The sequence below is a fragment of the Maylandia zebra genome, linkage group LG9 (genome assembly GCF_041146795.1).
Source record: "Maylandia zebra isolate NMK-2024a linkage group LG9, Mzebra_GT3a, whole genome shotgun sequence".
NCBI classification, from domain to species: Eukaryota; Metazoa; Chordata; class Actinopteri; order Cichliformes; family Cichlidae; genus Maylandia; species Maylandia zebra.
The window spans coordinates 2,601,785-2,623,427 of record NC_135175.1 but is presented as its reverse complement, the minus strand read 5'-3'; the positions used below and the strand labels follow the sequence as shown (position 1 = coordinate 2,623,427).

Genomic DNA, 21,643 nt, shown 5'->3' with positions numbered 1-21,643 from the left:
AGGGGGGACCGCAGACCCAAATGTAAATGGAGTCGTTTTCCATATGAGTGTAGCAATAGCTCTGGCCTTGGATGTGAAAGGGGAAGTCTTGCAGACTTTATGAAAAATTCCACGACACCTTCATGATGGAAAATGGCTGAAAATAAAAATGGCTTTCATTTTAGCCAGCTTCCCATCTTACAAACAGTCTCCACTGAAATGCAGGAGCTTCTCTTTTATATCCCCCACACTCAACTCTCTGCATCAGGAAGCTCCTGGCACTGGTCACCCTGGGAGTTTCGTCCTTCTACGCCCCAACAATTAGCAGATAACATAGTGAAGCATCGCCAAGCAGTTTTGACAAGGTCATGCTGACACAAAATTTGACTCTGACTTTAAACACTGGTCACTTCAGGTGTTGCTCTGATATACAGGAAATGACATCACGGCTCAAACTCTTTGTCAGTAAACCATTTCTTTATTTAACATGTAAAATTTTGGTTTAACTGTTGCAGGATTTCATTACACAAACAAGCTGAAAAAAAAACTGCAGAACACATGGATCAATGCATTCAATAAAAATATAACAGGAAACAGATTTCTTAATCAAACTGCTGGAACAAAGCTAACCACTCAACACAAACACTACAGTAGAACAGTTTAGAAAGCTTAAAATGTAACGAGAGGCACATTTTCATAGGTGCCTAATCAGATCTTTACAGAAGACTCCACCTGAACTCTGTGGAGCCTGATCTCAAAGATTTAAGTCTGACCCTGAAACCAGAAGAGGATCTTTCTGTCTCTGCAAGGCAAGGCAAGGCAAGGCAAATTTATTTGTATAGCACAATTCAACAACAAGGTGATTCAAAGTGCTTTACAGAGACATTAGAAACAAAAACAAATAAAAAGCATGATTTAAAATGGATTAAAACAAGCAAACAAACAAACTAAGTAAACACACACATTTCACACCTGTTCGCGCGATCTGAACCCTTATCGTAAGGGGAGCTACCAGTCCTTCTGTGGACGAGCTACTTTCTATTTTAAATTCCCTGAATTTAAAATACTCTGTAGACCCAGTCTAGACCCAGTTGGGGAGCTACCCAGAGCTCTAAACCCACTTAACAAACAAACAAAACAAACAAAACAGTATATAAAATCAAAACAGATAAAATCAGAAATAGATAAGATCAGTAGTTAGTGTAAGTTTTGAAATTTAAGCTTAAAAGTGTGGATTTGGTGCTTTATTCAAATGCAGCTGAGAACAGGTGAGTCTTCAACCTGGATTTAAATAAACTGAGTGTTTCAGCTGATCTGAGGCTTTCTGGGAGTTTGTTCCAGATATAAGGAGCATAAAAGCTGAATGCAGCTTCTCCGTGTCTGGTTCTGACTCTGGGAACTGATAAAAGACCGGATCCAGATGACCTGAGGGATCTGGAAGGTTCATACTGGGTCAGGAGGTCACTGACCCAGTATGCAGATTCACTGTGATCCAGAGATGGTAATGATTTCAGTCCTGCATCACGCTGATGTTTGCACAGAGGAGATAATTTAGTAAATGTTTTTGAACATTGGTAACAGTAAAACAGTTCCTTCATAATCATTATGCAAATTTTTACTCTGTGAATGGTACTCATGGCCATTGACCAGTGGTTGTTGATCAATGGTCATAAGAATTTGCATATTAATGATGAAGAAACTGACCTCACAGCCCATTGTTCACTCATTGGGCCGGTTTCATTCGTTATGCAAATGTACTGTTTACAAGATTAACTTAAAAGCGGGAATCAAGACGTAACAGTTTATTTGTAACATGGAATCGTTTGTGAGTGGAGTATGAACTGAGATTACTCAAACTCTTTCACAGATGAAGTTCTCTTTCATGTGTCTGCGTTCATGCTTAGTATGATCACATGATTGGGAAAAGGTTTTGTCACAGTGTCTGCACTTGTATGGTTTCTCTCAAGTGTGGACTCGTTTATGCTTTTCAAGCTGACGTGCACTGATGAAGGATGACCCACACTGATCGCAGACATGCTTTTTAACCCCACTGTGAATGAGTTCATATTGTTTGAAGTGTTTTGAAGTGGTGAAGCCTCTCCTGCATTGTTTACAGTAGTTCATTTCGTCTCCAGTGTGTCTACGTTGATGTATTTTCAGAGTCCTTCAATGACTTCATGTTTTTCCACAAAGGTCACAACAAAAGTCTTTCCCACAGCGATGACAGGGTTGAGAACTTGATCCATCTGTGTTGCTCTGCTTCTAAACAAAGACACAAAGACAGTGTAAGTCAGTCCGTCAACATTTTTATCCTGAACGTCGCCTGAAATAAAGAGCATCTCTGCCAAAGTCCAATTACATTTTACTGCTTACATTATCACACTCAGCTCAATTTAATGTGCTATAAAAACGATAAGAGTAAAAACATTAAATCAATACTAGTTTAATGCTACAATAACAGTAATACAATTCTCAAACACTATCCCTAAAAACCTGTGATCAGAGTCTGAATAATCATTCAGAGCTGCCTTTCCATGCAGTAGAATTGCTAACATGCTAACACAATTTGATGAGCAGAGTTGTTTCAAACAGTCGGGCTGACAAGATAAACATAAAAATACATACCTCACAGTAACTGCACTTGTAGAGTCTTTCTGGTGTGGATCTGTTGGTGTCGTCTCAGAGAATGTGGAGATTTAAAAGTCTTCTCACACAGGTCACATTTATAAGGGCTCTCCTCAGAGTGGGTAAACATGTGACATCGTAACTCTCTGTTTGTAGCAAAGTGTTTGCCACACTGATCACAACTGTACACATCATGTCTGGTGTGAATGCGTAGGTGTGTATTTCGCCTCCCTATCCGGCTGAAAGTTTTTCCACAAATGTCACAGCTGTATGCCTTAATTCCAGAGTGGGTAACTAGATGACTCCGTAAGCTGCTACTGTGAGTAAAAGCTCTGCCACACTGATCACAGCTGTACGCTTTAAGTCCACTGTGGATGAGTTGGTGTGTTTTTAAGTTTCCAGGCTGGGTAAAAGACTTTCCACACTCGTCACAGCTGAATGGTTTCTCTCCACTGTGGATCAGTTGGTGTGTTTTTAAGCTTCCAGACTTGGTAAAAGACTTTCCACACTCATCACAGCTGAACGGTCTCTCTCCAGTGTGGATCAGTTGGTGTGTTTTTAAGCTTCCAGACTGGGTAAAAGACTTTCCACACTCATCACAGCTGAACGGTCTCTCTCCAGTGTGGATCAGTTGGTGTGTTTTTAAGCTTCCAGATTGGGTAAAAGACTTTCCACACTCATCACAGCTGAATGGTCTCTCTCCAGTGTGGATCAGTTGGTGTGTTTTTAAGCTTTCAGATTTGGTAAAAGACTTTCCACAGTCGTCACAGCTGAACGGTCTCTCTCCAGTGTGGATCAGTTGGTGTGTTTTTAAGTTTCCAGAGTGGGTAAAAGACTTTCCACACTCATCACAGCTGAATGGTCTCTCTCCAGTGTGGATCAGTTGGTGTTTTTTTAAGCTTCCAGATAAGGTGAAAGACTTTCCACACTCATCACAGCTGAACAGTCTCTCTCCACTGTGGATCTGTTGGTGTGCTTTCAGAGAATGTGGAGATTTAAAAGTCTTCTCACACAGGTCACATTTATAAGGTCTCTCCTCAGAGTGGGTAAACATGTGACATCGTAACTTTCTGTTTGTAGCAAACTGTTTGCCACACTGCTCACAGCTGTACACATCATGTCTGGTGTGAATGCGTAGGTGAATATTTCTGTACCCTACATGGCTGAAAGTTTTTCCACAAAAGTCACAGCTGTATGCCTTAATTCCAGAGTGGATAACTAGATGACTCCGTAAGCTGCTACTGCGAGTAAAAGCTCTGCCACACTGATCACAGCTGTACGCTTTAAGTCCACTGTGAATGAGATGGTGACTTTTTAGGGCTTTCTTCCAGGAAAAAGACTTTCCACACAAGTCACAGCTGAACGGTCTCTCTCCAGTGTGGATGACCTGATGGATTTGTAGTGAATCCTTCTTAAGAAAATCCTTCCCACACTCTTCACAGCTGTACGCTTTAACTCCACCGTGGATCAGTTGGTGTGTTTTTAAGCTTCCAGACTGGGTAAAAGACTTTCCACACTCATCACAGCTGAATGGTCTCTCTCCAGTGTGGATCAGTTGGTGTTTTTTTAAGTTTCCAGAGTGGGTAAAAGACTTCCCACAGTCTCCACAGCTGAACGGTCTCTCTCCAGTGTGGATCAGTTGGTGTGTTTTTAAGCTTCCAGAGTGGGTAAAAGACTTTCCACAGTCTCCACAGCTGAACGGTCTCTCTCCAGTGTGGATCAGTTGGTGTCTTTTTAAGTGTCCAGATTGGGTAAAAGACTTTCCACACTCGTCACAGCTGAACGGTCTCTCTCCAGTGTGGATGACCTGATGCATTTTTAGGGAAGCTTTCACAGTAAAATCTTTCCCAAACTTGTCACAGTTGTATTTTTTTCTTCCACTTCTTTCTTCAACGAATTTGTCGGGCTCCTGAGAGCGCTGACTTCTCGATCCACGTTGGTCCTGCAGTGACAGAGATACAAACAGAGGCAGTGAGTTGTGGGAAATACATTATTCTAACCGGCCTTTTATTAGTGGTATTTTGTGACCTTTTATTAAATAAGTAGTTACACTTATTTTCATACACACATTGCAAATGTGCTCATGAGAGTTGGCATTCAGTCTTTTGAGGGTCAATGCAAACACACTTACAGACAGATAAATATTAGACTTGTTTCTAGGGCAAAGGTGAGAGACATTTGGCCTGCAAAGTGCCTGTACGCCTGCTCAGTGAGATTAGCACAGGATGTCACAGGAGAAAAAAAAGCAGGAAACACAGAAGCTGCGTCCCAAAACGTCGGCTGCATCCTTCGGAGGACCCCGGCCTTCGCGGTCTACGTGGGCCGGGTCCTTCAAAGACCGAGAAGGCCGGAAGTGCGAGGTTGCGAAATGGGATAGTCTAGCCTTCAAATTTGCGTCACCGCTGTCTTGGTGGAGTTTAATAAACTCGGCCGTCTGCTCCTTGCTATCTAAAATATAACAGGACACTGGCATAAATTCTCGACCGTCTCACACTTCTGTTTAATCAGTTTTCTGTTTAACGTTTATTCAGCTGTGTGAAAATCCCGGAGGAACCCACCCGATGGATTAATAAAGTTTTATTTACTCTAATAATCTAATAACTTTGATCTCAGCCAAACCGATTTACTCTGGAACAAATAAAACAATGAAAAAAGGCAAACAATTACATTTTTAAGTTGTCCAAGTGACTTATATATCATGTTTAACTTGAATAGCGAAAAAGCGGGGGTCTGAAAACGATGAAGCCAGGAGTCCGCTGCTCTCGCCGGCTGAAGTGACCATTGAACCCCCGGCTTGCTATCGAGCTGGTGGGTAACAGACGTCTCCAAAAACGTTGGCACATTTTTGCAAATATGCGATGTCTTGATAAACCGAGCAGATATTTGTATTTTACACAGCTACAATCTCGCCTGAAAATATGTTAAAAGTTGAGTAATAAGAGTAATAAGACTAATTTTAAAACTTAGCAGCGGCCGCCATTGTTGGCAGCTGAAATTTGGCTGTCCCGCGCTATGAATTCTGGGATATGGTGGGCCACGAAGGACACACCCGACACATCCTTCAAATTCGGGGAAATGAAGGACGCATTTGTCGGCCGCATTTGAAGGAGTCGACGAATTGGGACAGCCTTCGTCGCCTGGCTGTGACGTAATCGGCCTTCAAATGCGGCCTCCGGAGGATGCAGCCGACGTTTTGTGACACATCTATAGTGTGAGACGGTGAGGAAGTGTTATACAAGTCAAGAGAGTTAAAAAAGGAAATGTGTCTAACTGTTTCTAACTGTAACTGACGCATATTATGTCTGCTTACGTATTGTGACGCTGGACTTTAATATACAAAAGTAGTGTGATGTGTGCTTCCTAGTTAAGACCTCTGTAAGTGAGTGACGCTGCAGACCTCTCCCGCGTACGTGTAATCAATAAATCATTGTTTGACTGGACTTCTCTGGAGTGTTGGTTGTTTTTTCTCGAACTCAAATAAAAGGATCGGGACAGTGTGAAATGCAGTCGTGAAACAAACTGAACCTTCAAACTCCCTCCATTAACACTAGTTGTAAACCCGAGGCTGGTAGTGATGTGAAGTTCATGAACAAGTTTGCTCTAAGAGTCCATTCTTTGTAGTGAACGAGACAAACTGGCTTCTGTCACGAGAAGATAAATAACCCCCCCTTACCCCACCCGTTTCAACATATCTACATGCATTTGTGTGTGTGTGTGTGTGTGTATATATATATATACACACACACACACACACACACACACACACACACACACACACACACACACACACATATATACACACACATACATACATACATGTACACTTTTTTTTATGCGGGCACAGGAAGATGCGGTTGCTGAACTTGGACACAGCTAGGTACAGCAAGCTGCTTCTTCTTCTTCTGGGTTTTATGGCAGCTGGCATCCTTGTACATGCAGTGCTGCCATCTTCTGTTTCAGTCCGTTATTACAATCTTTAAACCTACTGCTTATTCCTGCGTCTTTTGGGATCTTAAATAGCTTCAAACGACGTATCGACTATTAAATTAGTCGTTGACGATTTTGATTGTTGACGTAATCGTGACTAGTTGACTAATCGTGGCAGCCCTAATATATATATATCAATATTTTTCAATACACGTGTCCATATTTATGTCTCCAGATTGTTTGTATAGTGAGCCTTTAAGACTGTACTCTTGGAACAGTTTTTATTTTTGCTGCTTTTGTCTTACACTGTCAAATAAACACAGATTTGCAGCGTTTGTGTCATGGTCCTGGGTCGTTGACCCAGCGTTTTGTGTTTATTCTGATTTGTTTAGGGGTTAACCTGAAGTTTGGTGTATTGTCAGCCCTACCTGTGTCTGTCCTTGGTGCTCTGTTCATGTCCCCGTGTAGTGTTGTAAATCAGTCTGTGTTTCCTGTTTTACTTTGAAGGCTCGTGTTCTGGATTTCCTGTTCCATTCTGAAGGTCTGTATCTGTGTCATTGTGTTCAGCTTGTGTCCTCCAGTCATTATGTGTATTCAGATCAGCTGTTCTTCCCTCCTGTGTGCGATCACCCGATTACCGTGTGTGTGTATATATAGTGGGTGTCGGTCTGTGTTTGTTGTCGGCTCGTCTGCGTTTGTTGTCGGCTCGTCTGCGTTCATCCATGTATCACTGCGTTATCTGCGTTCCTCCGTGTATCTCTGCATTCCTCTGTATCTCTGCATTCATCTGCGTTCTATGGTGTTTCGTTCCACCTCTGTGAATAAACGTCACTCATATCATCAGTTTGCTGCATCTTGGGTCCTCCTTTTCCTCCACACCACACGGCTCCCTCCGCCAGCCGTGACAGTTTGTATGTGTGTGCAAAAGGAAATCTGCCAGGCCTCAAAGACAATGGGTGCTTTGCACAACAAAAGCAGGATGTGAATCGAGCATATGACCTGTACAAATCTCAGCAGGGGTGATTAACACCTCGAGACTTTCACCAGAAAATAAAAAAGTCAGTAATTCTAGTAGGTGTTGGGTTCAGGGGATTTCTGCAAATTTGCGCAGGGTTAGTAAATCAAGTGTTGAAGTTAGCTCGGTGCTTACCTTTAGATGAGCCCACAAACCGAGAGAAACTCCGTGATGAAGCTGGAACTCTTTCCAAACACAGGAAACAGATCAGGGAGCAGAGACCCACGTGGTTCACGCTGATCTCAGCTACGATCCAGGAGACAAGGTTGGGCGGATCGATGCAGATATTTATCCAGATGTTGGTAGTGGTTGTTGATCGATACGTTAGTTTGTTTCTCTCCTGTAGATTTACTTCTTTAATCGCTGTGGATGAAAAAGCAGCTCTGTCTGTGTGAGCACCTCTTCTTATGCGGCAGACGCACTTTGCTCCGCCCCCTTCTTCCTGCCCTGCTGGGATTTGTTACTGTGCCGTCACGTGACTCAGATGCGCTCAGAAGACGCATTTGGACTGCAGAGAGTGAGAAAGAGGAGCAACATGTGGAGATATTTTATGACTGTAATTGAAAATGCTGGAGAACAGATGGAAGGCGTGTCAAGCCACAGGGGACCACAACAAGCTGTAGAGTTCAGCTTATTTTTTCACACCTCAGTTAAATGCTTTGACTGAAGTCTCACTGCACACACTCAAACTTAGTGTTTGTGTACACCTTGGTCCTTATAACCTGACACTGATCAGTGCTGCTCTGACGATCACACTCACATCCATGTAATCATTTAACTGGGGTGATCTGGATTTACTGCACAATGCTGAATGTGTCCTTACAGTACAGGGAATAACTCTCTCTGTGTTCCTGTAGAGAAACTCTGGGTTTGTGTGCTGATGAGCATCACTCACAGTAAGATACAAAGGCTCACTCATACCTTTCCACACGTGACAAATTCAAAAAGATGCTGAAACCTTTAGAACATCATAAACTACACATTGTTGTCCTCTTTTAGGATGGAAAAGCTTTCAGATTTATTTACTCTTAAAAGGATAAAATATGTTTTTAAGAATTTTGCATTCAAGACGAGAATGTTTAAATAAGTCATGTAAATGAGAATTTCAAAGTTGGTGGCTGCAGTATATACAAATTGGTGTATCTCAAAAATAAAACTATGAAGACACTCAAAATTAATTTGGAAACTGTTTTATGCAACTTTTTTACATTTCCAATTTTGAGGGATGAACCTCTGAAATTTCTTTAACTAGAAATTTGTGTAAAAATAAACATTTGGGATATAATGGTTGTATTGATGTATAGCAACTTGAAATACTCCCAGAAATGGCACTACAACATGTAAAAATATAACGATAAGCTCAGGCAGACTTGGTTCTGTGGTAGGTCTAAAGGGTTAAACTGCTTCCTCACATCTGCTTCATGAATATGAAGGGTTGTAGTGGGAGAAGGTGGTGTGAAATCCTCATAGCTGTGGAGTGAGGGGGGAGCTCCTGTGGGTGAAGTCTTTGATGGTGGTGATGGCTCTGTGCTGGTGGGAGTGGGGAGGTGGGGGGGATGATGGACCAAAGTGTCTCTATTGTTGGGGAAGGTGGAGGTGTCAAGGCTGCTTGACGTCTCATCAAACCAGCAGTAAAGGTCGTTGAGGGTGTTGGCCAGCAGCAGGTCGTCAGTGGAGTGGGGCTGTGTGCTTATATCCTTACTCTCATTTCCCTTAGCGTATCTGTAACATGCAACTTCTGTCGGTGCTGTGCTACTGGAAACTGAATTTCCCGGAGGAACCGAGCCGAGGGATTAATAAAGGTCCATCCATCCATCGGACATTTGCGCACATGCTTAAAAATTTCATTGACCCCATTTCCTCCAAAGTAAAATTCTACCTGCACATGTCCATGAAAATTTCTCCCACTGAAATGAGAGCCAGCACTGTTTTGCAGTATGTTTTAAGTTACATTGTTTTGAGTTTGTCATAAATATTTATTGCACAGTTTAAAGCACTTCTGAGTTTTCCTGAATATTGAGTCTTTTTTGTGGTCAATTGTTTGTACCAAAATAATTGATTCGTTTTGGCGTTTTCAGTGTTCCAAGTGACTTCTCAGTAAACAGTACATTTGCACACTGAAAACAGCCCACTGAATGAACAATGGGCTGTAAGGTCAGTTTCTTCATCATTAATATGCAAATCATGACCATTGATCAAATTCAACGAGTACCCTTCACAGAGAGTTGGGGAATGGCTGCAATCCCAGCATTGTAAGATGGTGAAAGATGTACCCTTAGGGTTAGGGGCTCCAGATTGGATCATGGAGGTAGTGGACCCCCTGCCCTGCAATAATACATACAAAACCCAACAATCCCTTTGGTGACAATGGGAAGGAAAATCTCGCTTTTAACAGGAAGAAATCAGAAATCTCCGACAGAACCAGGTTCAGGTTCTTCTTTCACCCCACAGACGGTTGGGGTGAAAGAAGGAAAACAGGATAAAGATATGCTGTGGAAGACAGACGGAGATTAATAACAAGTATGATTGAATGCAGAGAGGTCTGTTAACACATAGTGAGTGAGAAAGCTGACTGAGGAAGAAATACTCAACACATCATGGGAATCCCCCAGCAGCCTACACCTATTGCAGCATAAATAAGGGAGAATTCAGGGTCACCTGGTCCAGCCCTAACTATATGTTTTAGTAAAAGGGAAAGTTTGAAGCCTAATCTTCAAAGTAGAGAAGTGTAGAGTAGAGAGTATCTGCCTCACCAATCCCACTGGAAACTGGTTCCACAGAAGAGGGACCTGAAAACTCAAGGCTCTGCCTCCCATTCTACTTTTAAATACTCTAGGAACAACAACTAAGCCCTGTCAGTATTGCAGCATTTTGGATTAACTGCAGGCTTCTCGGGGAGCCAAGACCAAAACCCAAACCCAAAGTGGGTTTTGGTCAGTGGTTGTTGATCAATGGTCATGAGAATTTGCATAATTATGATTGTCTGCGAAGGTTCTCAGTCATCCAGGTCATCGTAGTCAAAGGAGCTTGCAAAGAAAAGCGTCTGGACTTCTTCAGTTAAAGAAGTCCAGACGCTTTTCTTTGCAAGCTCCTTTGACCATAATTAAGATTAAGGAACTGACCTCCCAGCCCATCGTTCCTTCAGTGGGCTGGTTTCAGTCATTATGCAAATGTCCTGTTTATAAGATTGAAACCTGCAGTCAGCTGAGACTGAAGAAGTCACCTGGATGAGTGACGACGTTCTCCCACAAAACGCTACGTCCAGATGAACACAATCAACTTTTGGAGATTTATTTTCCTGGATGATTGAGAATGCATCAAGACAATATATTGTGGTGGTTAATGTGCAGCTCTTGGTAATTTGGGAGAATCATGTTTTTAATCATGTTGTGGATTGAATGTTGGGTTTTATTTTATTTTGTCTACAGAAGTTTTTCTCACCTGTGATCGTTCAGATTGATTTGTTGGATTGACTTGAATCACGTGAAGGTTTAAAGCTGCTCCTCCCCCAAAAAGAATAAAGTATAATCATGAAGAATGTAATAATGTCTTCCTGTGTCAAACACAGCTGCAGTCAAAGCAGGAAGGAAAGCTGGTTAAAACTGTTGAAAGGCCCATCGAGGGAATTCAGATGTTCTGTTCAGTTTTCTTTCTATAGTGAAAGTTCACAGCAACAGTCGTCTTAAACTGCTTCATGTTGTGATCCACTGTATGGTTTATGATGGAGACACTGAGTCTGGTTCAGCTGCTTTGTTGGATTCTGTATGTTAAAGAGTCTGTTTACATGGTGGAGGTGGTGGGGGCTGAAGGTGTTGAAGTGGGTGGGGTAGGGGAGATTATTTATCTCCTTGTGGCAGAAGCCAGTTTGTCTCGTTCGCTACAAAGAATCGGCTTGTAGAGCAAACTTGTTCATGAACTTCACATCACCAGCCTGGGGTTTACAACTAGTGTTAATTGAGGACGTTCGAAGGTTCAGTTTGTTCCACGACTGCATTTCACGACTGCCTGTTTGTATCTCTGTCACTGGAGGACCAACGTGGACCGAGAAGTCAGTGCTCAAAGCTTGGGAAAGTCAGTCTTTTACGCAGACTTCAAACTTAAAAACACACCAGTTAAAGCGTACATGTGATCAGTGTGGCAGAGATTTTACTCACAGTAAGAGCTTACAGAGTCATCTAGTTACCCACTCTGGAATTAAAGCATACAGCTGTGTGGAAAAACTTTAAGCCGGATAGAAAGCCAGTAGTAATATAGCTGTACTCTTTTTTTATTGTTCTCATTTTTCAGAGGGAGACATGCAAGCATGGGACCTCTCAGACTCGCCAGACTCCCCACCACCATGGTTGCCAATCCAGACCCCACCACCTCCCCCCACCCCCTCCCCCCCACAGTTGTGCAGGATCCTACAGGATCAGGTCTGTGTGAGGAAACTATTATCGACATCAAGCTTGCAACCAACCACCTGGTGATGTTGGCGCTAAACGCCTTTCTACAGGAAACATGCTACGGATGTCAAACAGCTCATCCCAGTCAACTGCAACACAGCTGCTTGCTAAGCATGTCTGTTATACCCAGCGCATAAATGTCTGTATGTCAGTGCTGATCATTCAAACCCTGTTTAAAATGTGACACACATGTTGTCCGAAAACAATTCCTCTAAATTTGCAAAGTTAATGATTTAAAAACATATTTTCGAATTTTTAGTTGCATGTCAAACATATGATAGACTCTTGAGCATGTTTATATAGCTACATTCACAATGGTATAACCATGCTAAATAAAAGATGCCTGTCAGGGAGTTTTTATTGTTTTATTTGCTTATGCTTCAAAAGTTATGTTATACATATTTCACCAGACACAGTTTTCTGTTAAAACAGGAAGCTGACCCTGTGACACTGACAAGAGACCAGCACAGAAATACATATCCGCAGAAGTTGACTTGCATTATATTATTCTTAGAAATTGACCTGCAACACACATACTCTGTGACACACACACACACACAGCTTGCATGCAGACAGACATCAGGACCTGCGTGACAGGAAATGTGATTATATTTGCATATTGACGATGTAACCTATAAAAATAAACGAATACTGCAGTTCGGTGTGATTTGCTCTGAGCTTTTCACCCGTGCAGCACGTTAACCTAAACAAGTGTCTCATTGTTGTTTATTCACCTGACTGTTTGTTAACTGTAAATCTCTGACATTTAATTGGTCCTTCGAAGCCGTTAATGGACTGGTATTAATAATAATATTATGCTCCATTTCACAGTGGTATCCTTCCTCAAGTCCCGACGCCGTGACAAGCCTGCGTCGAAGACTCTGCAGAGCGCCCTCCAGGAAGGGTTGAAAGTCCAGGGACGCTAAAATTCGGGTCCTGGCCGACGTCATACAGGCCCACGGCGCTGGGGCTTGAAAAGAGATGCCCGACAGACCGGCAACAGCGAAGCCAGGTGATTATTCCACATTTGACACACCTTGCGTAAAATTATCGGTGTTTAGGGTGACACTGTTCCAAGAAAACTCGTCCTACGGGGACTGGCAGTTTTAAGACTCGCTTGTAAGACGAAACTGGCAGTGTAATAGACACTCGTTTCGCAGTTAAAAAAAAAAGCTGGTAGTCTGAATGAGGGACTCGCCTGTAAGACGAAACTGGTAGTGTAATAGACACTCGTTTTGCAGTTAAAAAAGGCTGGAAGTCTAACTTTACTGGAAAGTAAATAAGTGTACGGAAAGTGTCAACTAACATAGGATAGAAATTGCGCGCATAAACTGTTTTCATTGTTTTGTTGGTGGAGTAAGTTGATTTAACAGCACATTAAGGTGTCTGAACTACTGCACTGAATTGTTTACCGTTGATAGCTCATGTACTGGCTGAATGAGGAAAAAGTTGTGCGTCATCACGTAAAATCGACAACCGCTTTCAAGAATAGCTTGAAAGTAGAAGCCTGTTGTTGATAACTTATCTCGTCCTTCGTGCCAGTGACAGCTTCACGGGTCTGACTGTATATTTAACTCAATAAAATACATTGTAATCAAACCTTCTACAAAACGAAACTAAATGGTTTGCAGTCCCTCTGCAGTAACTATTTTAAGAGGAACCTTACAAACAGAACTGAACAATGAAATATAGTTGGCATGACGATCATGCCCAGATTGTATAAAATAAATAAAAGGAAATCATTCACATGAAAACCTTTTCTATAAAAAAGAGAGATGCATAAGGTAGATTAAGGCTGTCTCATTGTTCAGCCAAGGAAAGTGTGTGGAAAGGTAAATGTCTCCAGCCTGGATGACGGGTGGGACTGCAGCCCACCCAGAGCCCTTGATGGATACAAAATAAAATATAAAAATAAAAATAATAATAAATTACTTGGTTCAACATGAAACAGAGAGAATGAATGTGACTGAAGATTGGATCTGAGATGAGGCAAACAGAAGACCAGTCTAAAAAGTAGGCACAAACCTGTTCAGAGAAAAAGCAAATTTGTACGGATTGGATGAATTCTAAATTATCTGTTTGCTGAGTAAGATGATCCTAAACTATTAAATTGGCTCAGTAGTAGTATAGTAATTTACACTGATAAAATGTTGTAATATACTGTTGTCATTATATAGAAAGAAAAAGATGATAATATTAATAAAAATATAATATTAATGACAAGAAGTATCCTAGTCAGTATGATGTGAGATGGATAATTGTTATGAAGTAGTCTGCATCAAGCTTAAGGTTTGCTCAAACTCAGTATAATGACATATGAGATGAAGAAAATAAAGGCAATATCTAAACCAATTAGGTGCATAGAGGCACTTAACCTGCTTGAAAATCTGTCATTTATCCTAGATAAATATTACTGAGATGTAGAGCACATTTATAATAATAATTAATAAGCCAAACCCTGTGGATAATAGCTAAAGCTACAAGATTGAGAAGCTGATTTAAATATGTGGACACTACTAAGCTAATGAGCGAGTTAAACATTTTTATTTATTTGTTTCCGAGCGGAAGCTGCATAGGGGACAGCACAGGGAGCTGTCTATCAATGAATAGAAAACACACATACACAAAGTGTTACATGTGAAATTATTTTTGGAAAGAATCAGAAGTGAGATGGTTTTGAATTAAAAAATCAGTGAAAAGATGCATGAATTACACCTGATTATAACATGCAGAGGCAATGAAGAAAGCAGCTTACACTCACTGAACATTAACATGCATAGGAAAAGAAATGAAGACCTGCTTACACTTATACACATAACATAACATGAGTTGGTATTTCTGACCAGAGAGAGGGAAACGGGTAGTTTAAGTACTCAGGATCATAATGAAAATGTCTTAGTTGTGTTTCTTCAGGAGCAAAACAGACCTGGATTAATTCTCCACGTGCAGCGGTCGGAAGAAACCCATAGGTTAGCAAATTTGGGAAAGAAAACTGACTGCTTAAGGGGTCTGAAACACTGCAAAAGCAACATATGCAAATTCACGTACATGATTTACAAATGCCCAGTTTTAGAGCTGTAAACTGTGAGCAATTCAAAGTTTAAATATATATATAGAGAGAGATGAAATAAGAAAACTTTAACTTCAAAGTTGAAATATGTAAGATGAGTGAAATGTGTGAATTCTTTGAGAAACAAGAAATTATTTAAACATGCCTTAAGTGAAAATGTAATGTTGCATCTATAGAGAAGAAAAAGCGTGCAGTATTTTAACAATAGGCCTTTTAATAAAAACAACTGAAGCAACATGTAATACTCTGATTTTCCCAGTTAAAAAAAAAAGAAGCAAACACTGGGAAATATCGGCTAGTACATGACCTTAGAGCAAAGAGGTCACGTACCTTGGCCACAGACTGACAGGACAAGGCAGACAGCTGTTAGACAGCAGAAAAGTAGCTGTACAATACGCTTCTAAGCCTGTCGCCAAACAACAAATGATGAGTTATTTAGGTCTTTGCAACTTTTGCAGACGTTGGATACCTGAATATGCACTGCTGGCCCAACCTTTGCAAAACTTGATCTATGGCAAACACTTAGCTCTGAAAGATGAAATAGAATGGACACCAGAGGCAGACAAAGCATTTATTGACTTAAAACTTGCCCTGCAAACAAGCACAGTTTTAGCCTTGCCTGACTGTGACAAGCACTCTCCTTCCTGCGGAAGTAGATGGTGCCGAACACAGCTGTATGCTGAAGCTAACTGAAAAAAATGAAACCCCGACCAGACATTTTTAGTACACTGCAGCCTACTGTTTTAGAAGCGAAACCTTTAGCTTCCTCTTTTTCAGCACAGAGTGCAGAATTAGCGGCTATCATACGTGCATGCTGCGCAAAGGTCAAGATATATATATATTCACACTGACAGTCAATATGCGTTGCACACCAAAAAAGATAATTCAGAAATTACTGAAGGCAATAACTTCGCAGGCCAAGCCGCAAAGAAGGCCGCACAGCAACCAATATGAACTTTAATGTCTGAAACTTCACAGCTAATACCACTTGATGTACTTAGAGATGAATAGGAAGCCGCTCCTATAGCGGAGCGAAAGAAATGGCTAAAGTGTGGAGCACGGCTACAAAATTGCTACACAAGACAGCAGCATTAGTGACAAATAGCTTAAAGCATTTGTCAAGGGGTGGAATGATGAGTATCCTCCCCAAACACTTCTATACTCAAAATTTTGAAGCTTCAGCACAAGAGTTTATCAGAACATGCATGATTTGCCAGAAACATATTGCACAGGGAAACCTCAGGCCTAAAAGAGGCTTTTTCCCAACACCACCGCACCCATTTCACACAATCCACATGGATTTTATTGAACTGAACGAATGTCAAACATCAAAATACGCTCTAGTAATTGTGGATGTGTTCTCAAAATGGCCAGAAATCTATCCAGTAAAAAGAGCAGATGCAATCTCAGTAGCAAAATGTTTATGCAACCATTTTATTCCTACTCTGATAAAATCAGACAAAGGCCTGAGTGTTTGGGCCTGGTGAAGATGTGGATGCGACTAACCCAGGGTTCGCAAAAGCTCACACCCTTTGAAATTGTTCACGGGAGGCAATTTCCGCTTCCTCTCACTAGTGAGCCTATTAATAAGTCTATAAGAGAAACCACCCTAGCAGAGTGGATGACTAAATTATTTGAGAATAAAGAGATTGTCTTAAACAATAAACTGCCGAGTAATATCTCTCCAGTATCTTGCAGGTTGCAACCAGGTGATTGGATCCTGATTAAAGTGCTCCAGAGGAAAAATTGGAGTTCACCAAGGTGGGAAGGCCCAAAATAGCAGAAAGACCATCTTGGATCCACCAAAGCCACTGCAAAAAAGTGAGTGACAACACAAGCATAGACGCCGGTTCCCCCGACTCCTAGGTGTTCCCTGGTGGAGGAAAGGGCTGTTTGGGTATATCCCGCCCTTTTGTCTTCTCGCCAGTGGTCTACTCACCTGGAGCCCGGGTGTGCCTGGTCATCATGAAGAACCTTGTCCTCATAATGACTGGCATTGCGCTCCTAGAGAGCCTACTGATACTCACCTGGAAAGACGAGGACCCACAGCACCACCTGCAGATAAAAATGGTCATATAACAACTTACACCTAAAGGATATGGATAAAGAGCACAACCACCCCTGGCTGAACAATGCCTGGTACCGGTACGTCTACAACCGAGTACATACAGAAGACAACCACACTGGCTGCTACGTCTATTCTCACCTCCCAACAACAGCAATGCAAGCCACCCTATATGGAAAATCACCCAGCCTTTCCGAAGCCCTATGTATATTCTACAAGGCCACCAGTGGAACATGTTCCCCCGAAGACATCTTCGCCTTCAAGTTGGAGTTAAAAAGACAAGTCACAAAAATCGACCTGCGACGATGTAATGGAACACTGATCAACTATAAACCTAATGAGCTACTCTTCTGTACACCAGAGATCTCAGACTGGAACTACAGCTGTGATGACCGATACTGGGTACACCTGAATGCGACCAATGACAAGGGAAAATCTTTCAACGTCAGGAGGGAACCAGGAATACAACATCCAATGTGTTTCACCTTCGCATACGGCAACAGAAAGCTGGGGATGAACCAAAACTGCTCCCAGACTTTCCGGATGCCGCAGGACAGAAAGGCACGGATAAGCTTCCTGAATGGCACATATTGGGTGCAGGGTACAGCTTGGGCATGTGGCTCAAAGACATACTTCACCATCCCACCCAACAGCACCGGACTCTGCGCCCCAATTTTAGTGTCAGACCACACATTCAGAATATTCCATCAGGACCGACCAAGACGCAAGAGGAGCACTGATGACGTGCAACCTCATGATCCAATCTGGGGCAGTGATGTGCCAGCGGAGTTCAAGTTGTGGACCACCGGACAGAAAGTCCTGCACTCACTTTTCCCATGGATCGGGAATGGAAAAAACATGCTGAGAATCGAGACTCTTGACTACAGATTTGGACTTTTCCTGAACAGCTCAACATGGATAAACAAGGCTCAGAATGAGGAAATCGACGCGATCAGAATAGTGGTCATGCAACACAGAGTCGCCCTGGACATGATTCTCGCTGAGAGAGGGGGCCTCTGTGTCTTATTCAACATCACTTGCTGCACCTATATTCCAGATAACGTGCATTCCTTGACCATGACCACCGCCCTGGAGAAGTTACGACAACTGAGTAATGCACAGCAACAAGACTATGTCATGAACACAGAGGACTGGCTGACCTGGCTGCTGAGCGGCAGCTGGAAGACCCTCATGATCAAAGGACTTGTCTTGATAGGAGTTTTTCTTTTATTGCTTTGCATGTTCTCTACATGCATTCTACCCTGTATCAGATCAATGATTGACAAAATGGTACAGGCCACAGTGATCACCTATGTTGGACTGCCACAAGAAGATTTAGTATAGGAACACACACACTCACACATACTGAATGATGCTACAATTGAAAGTGTTGAAAGCAAGTGATTGTTGGCTGATAATAAAGTATGATTGAAGTGGTGAAATACAGTAACAACAGGAGGGAATGTCAGGGAGTTTTTATTGTTTTATTTGCTTATGCTTCAAAAGTTATGTTATACATATTTCACCAGACACAGTTTTCTGTTAAAACAGGAAGCTGACCCTGTGACACTGACAAGAGACCAGCACAGAAATACATATCCGCAGAAGTTGACTTGCATTATATTATTCTTAGAAATTGACCTGCAACACACATACTCTGTGACACACACACACACACACACACACACAGCTTGCATGCAGACAGACATCAGGACCTGCGTGACAGGAAATGTGATTATATTTGCATATTGACGATGTAACCTATAAAAATAAACGAATACTGCAGTTCGGTGTGATTTGCTCTGAGCTTTTCACCCGTGCAGCACGTTAACCTACACAAGTGTCTCATTGTTGTTTATTCACCTGACTGTTAACTGTAAATCTCTGACAATGCCCAAGCACCAATGCTCTCTAATGCAAGCCTCTGAACTGTATGTTGATAAGTACATGAAGCGTACCTCTACCTCTACAGCTGAAAACAGTTTGTATCCGCACTCTGAGGGTCTGCTGAATTGTTTTTAATACGGCACTTTTTACGAACTGCAGATGATGAAATCCTCTTTATTGGAGAAAGTGTCCCTAAGCTACTGTTGCTCATACTTACTGAGTTCCCTTGCTACTACCTTACTATGTCAGTAAACTTTTTGAAAAGGAAGCTGTTGTAGATTTAAAGAAACTTCTTAATTGAAGCAAAGGCAAAAAAAATTTGAATGAATTTTATGTGACTGTTCATATTAAAGCCAACAACAAGTGAAAATCCAAAACAGACTCCAATCCTTTGTATTACAGTTTTTTTTAATTTATTTTATTTTTATAGCCGCTAGGACACATTTCTCAATACTTAGGTCACTTTTGCAAAACTCTTCACACAATTCTCCTCACTGACCTTCAGCTTGGCAAAGCAGTTCATTTCACCTTCAAAATGCACTACAACTACCAAAACACTTCATTCAGGTCTCAAATAAACTCATTCTTCCAGAACACTAGCAAAGGTTGACAGCCGACAAACACACTTTGTCACCCACAAAACAATGACCTAAAAAACACTAACAACATGTAGCATTACACAGTGTTTTCTTGTGTAAAACAAGGACACATCTCTGTTTATAATTTCAATATATGTTACTGGAATGAATCAGACATCATGCAGAATTCGTTAATATTTGTTTATGTATTTTTATTTTTCTGCACTAAGTAATCCCAAAATACAAGAATTTGTATACACACCATCCACTGATACACATACAATAGTAATGCTATTCTACTCTGTCTTCTCTATTTGGCCACAGGTTCTCATCCACATCACATCTTATGTCATCTAGGGCAATACACCTAGGAAAGAATCTTCTGGCATGCCTGATCCATCCCTGGCAATCTTCTGCTGATATCTCCAGGCATCCAGCATCCATTGCATCCAGGAGGGACATCTGATCATGTGGATGATGGTCGTAAACCTTCCACCGCCATGAGGAAAAGAATTCCTCTATGGGGTTGAGGAATGGAGAGTAAGGTGGGAGGAAAAGAGACTCCATTCTGGGATGGGCTGCAAACCACTCGGTGACTGCACGGGAGTGATGAAATGCCACATTGTCCCATACAATTATAAATGTTGGCTGATTCCTTCTCTCCGCATCCCTTTCCTCACCTAGCACAACCCTTCCATAGAGGTCATGCAGGAACGCAAGGAGCCGTTCAGTGTTGTATGGCCCAATCAGTGGTCTGTGTAGCAGCAGTCCATCAGTGGATGTTGCTGCGCACATTGTGATGTTGGCACCCCTCTGGCCCGGGATGTTCACTGTGGCGCTCTTCCCAATCACATTCCTCCCTCGTCGCCGTGCTTTGGCCAAGTTGAAACCTGCCTCATCCTCAAAGATGAAAATGTGGTGTGTTTGCCTGCCTTCAATCTCCATGACTCTCTAACATAAATCCACAAGGCAACATAAGCTGTTACAGTAGTAAATTTGTAAAAATTGTCTTTGTGTGTTTGGTTTTGTTCAAAAACAGATCTGTATTTTATTGTGATCTTACCTGGACATACTGGTTCCTGAGTTGCTTGACATGTTCAGAGTTCCTCTCAAAAGGCACAGTGTGCAACTGTTTCATCCTGACCTGATGTTTTTCAGGACACTAGAAATTGTTGTTATGCTTACACTGTGAATATTTGCGAAAGTAACGTTGTCTGCCAAGACTCTGTGTCTAATTTCAGTGAGTTTTATCCCATTGTTTCTGATGACCATATCAACAATGGCAGTTTCCTGCACATCAGTGAACATCCATCCTCTCCCTCCTGTGTGAGGTAACCGTTGAGTCCTAAGCAGAAATGCAACAACAATTACACAAAAACTTATTTACTTCTGAAATGTGCAAATGCCCTTGCAGAATACAAGTTACCTGTTGGTTTGCCGAAAAACTCTAACAATAGATGCCACTGTAGAGCGTTGCAGATTTGGCTGCACTCTCTGACCAGCCTCTCTCATTGAGTGACCATGATTTACTACATGATCAATTACAGTAGCTCTGATCTCATCTGAGACTACAGCTCTTGATCTTCCTCTTATTCTTCTTCCACCACGCATACGTATTCCTCGCCCCCTCCCAGCCACTCTTCTTCATCTTTCAGCCACTTCTCCATTTCTGGCTGGGTCCATGTTCACATCACAAAACAAACCTATTCAGCACTTGTCTCCTTTTGTAATGAAATTGAAGGAGTAACACCTGTGTAGATGTTCATCTACAATCAGAATCAGCTGTGGCTGGTTAAACTGCATTTTTAGATTTACAGTTTTTCTGAATGCTTAAACCCTAACTGTGATTCCTGTAGCACAATCTCTAAAACTATTCAGACTTATAGCAAAACCACTCACTGAGTTTGCAAAACTAAAAGCACAAAACTGCTTTGCACTCAGTTTGCAATTTTGTAACACACACTTTGCAAAACTGTAGGCACAATTCACTGCACAACACTCAATTACCAAATTTCCAACACACTCCTAGCAAAAGTATACACATATATGGCT

The 21,643-nt window shown here is 41.8% G+C and overlaps 1 protein-coding gene across 1 annotated transcript; it reads right to left on the bottom strand.

Moving 5' to 3' along the window:
• Window positions 1-787: 787 nt before the first annotated feature.
• Window positions 788-7,903, bottom strand: LOC143420215 (uncharacterized). The gene is made up of 3 exons (XM_076887887.1): window positions 7,682-7,903; window positions 2,605-4,546; window positions 788-2,241 (listed from the first exon to the last, which is right to left on the bottom strand). Exon 2 carries the CDS (start codon window positions 4,418-4,420, stop codon window positions 2,606-2,608), a length of 1,815 nt encoding a protein of 604 aa, XP_076744002.1. The 5' UTR covers window positions 4,421-4,546; window positions 7,682-7,903; the 3' UTR covers window positions 788-2,241; window position 2,605.
• Between the last annotated feature and the right edge of the window lie 13,740 nt (window positions 7,904-21,643).

Excerpts from the sequence above, each read along its gene's own strand:
- LOC143420215 (XM_076887887.1), bottom strand. The coding sequence starts at position 4,420 with ATGCATCAGGTCATCCACACTGGAGAGAGACCGTTCAGCTGTGACGAG.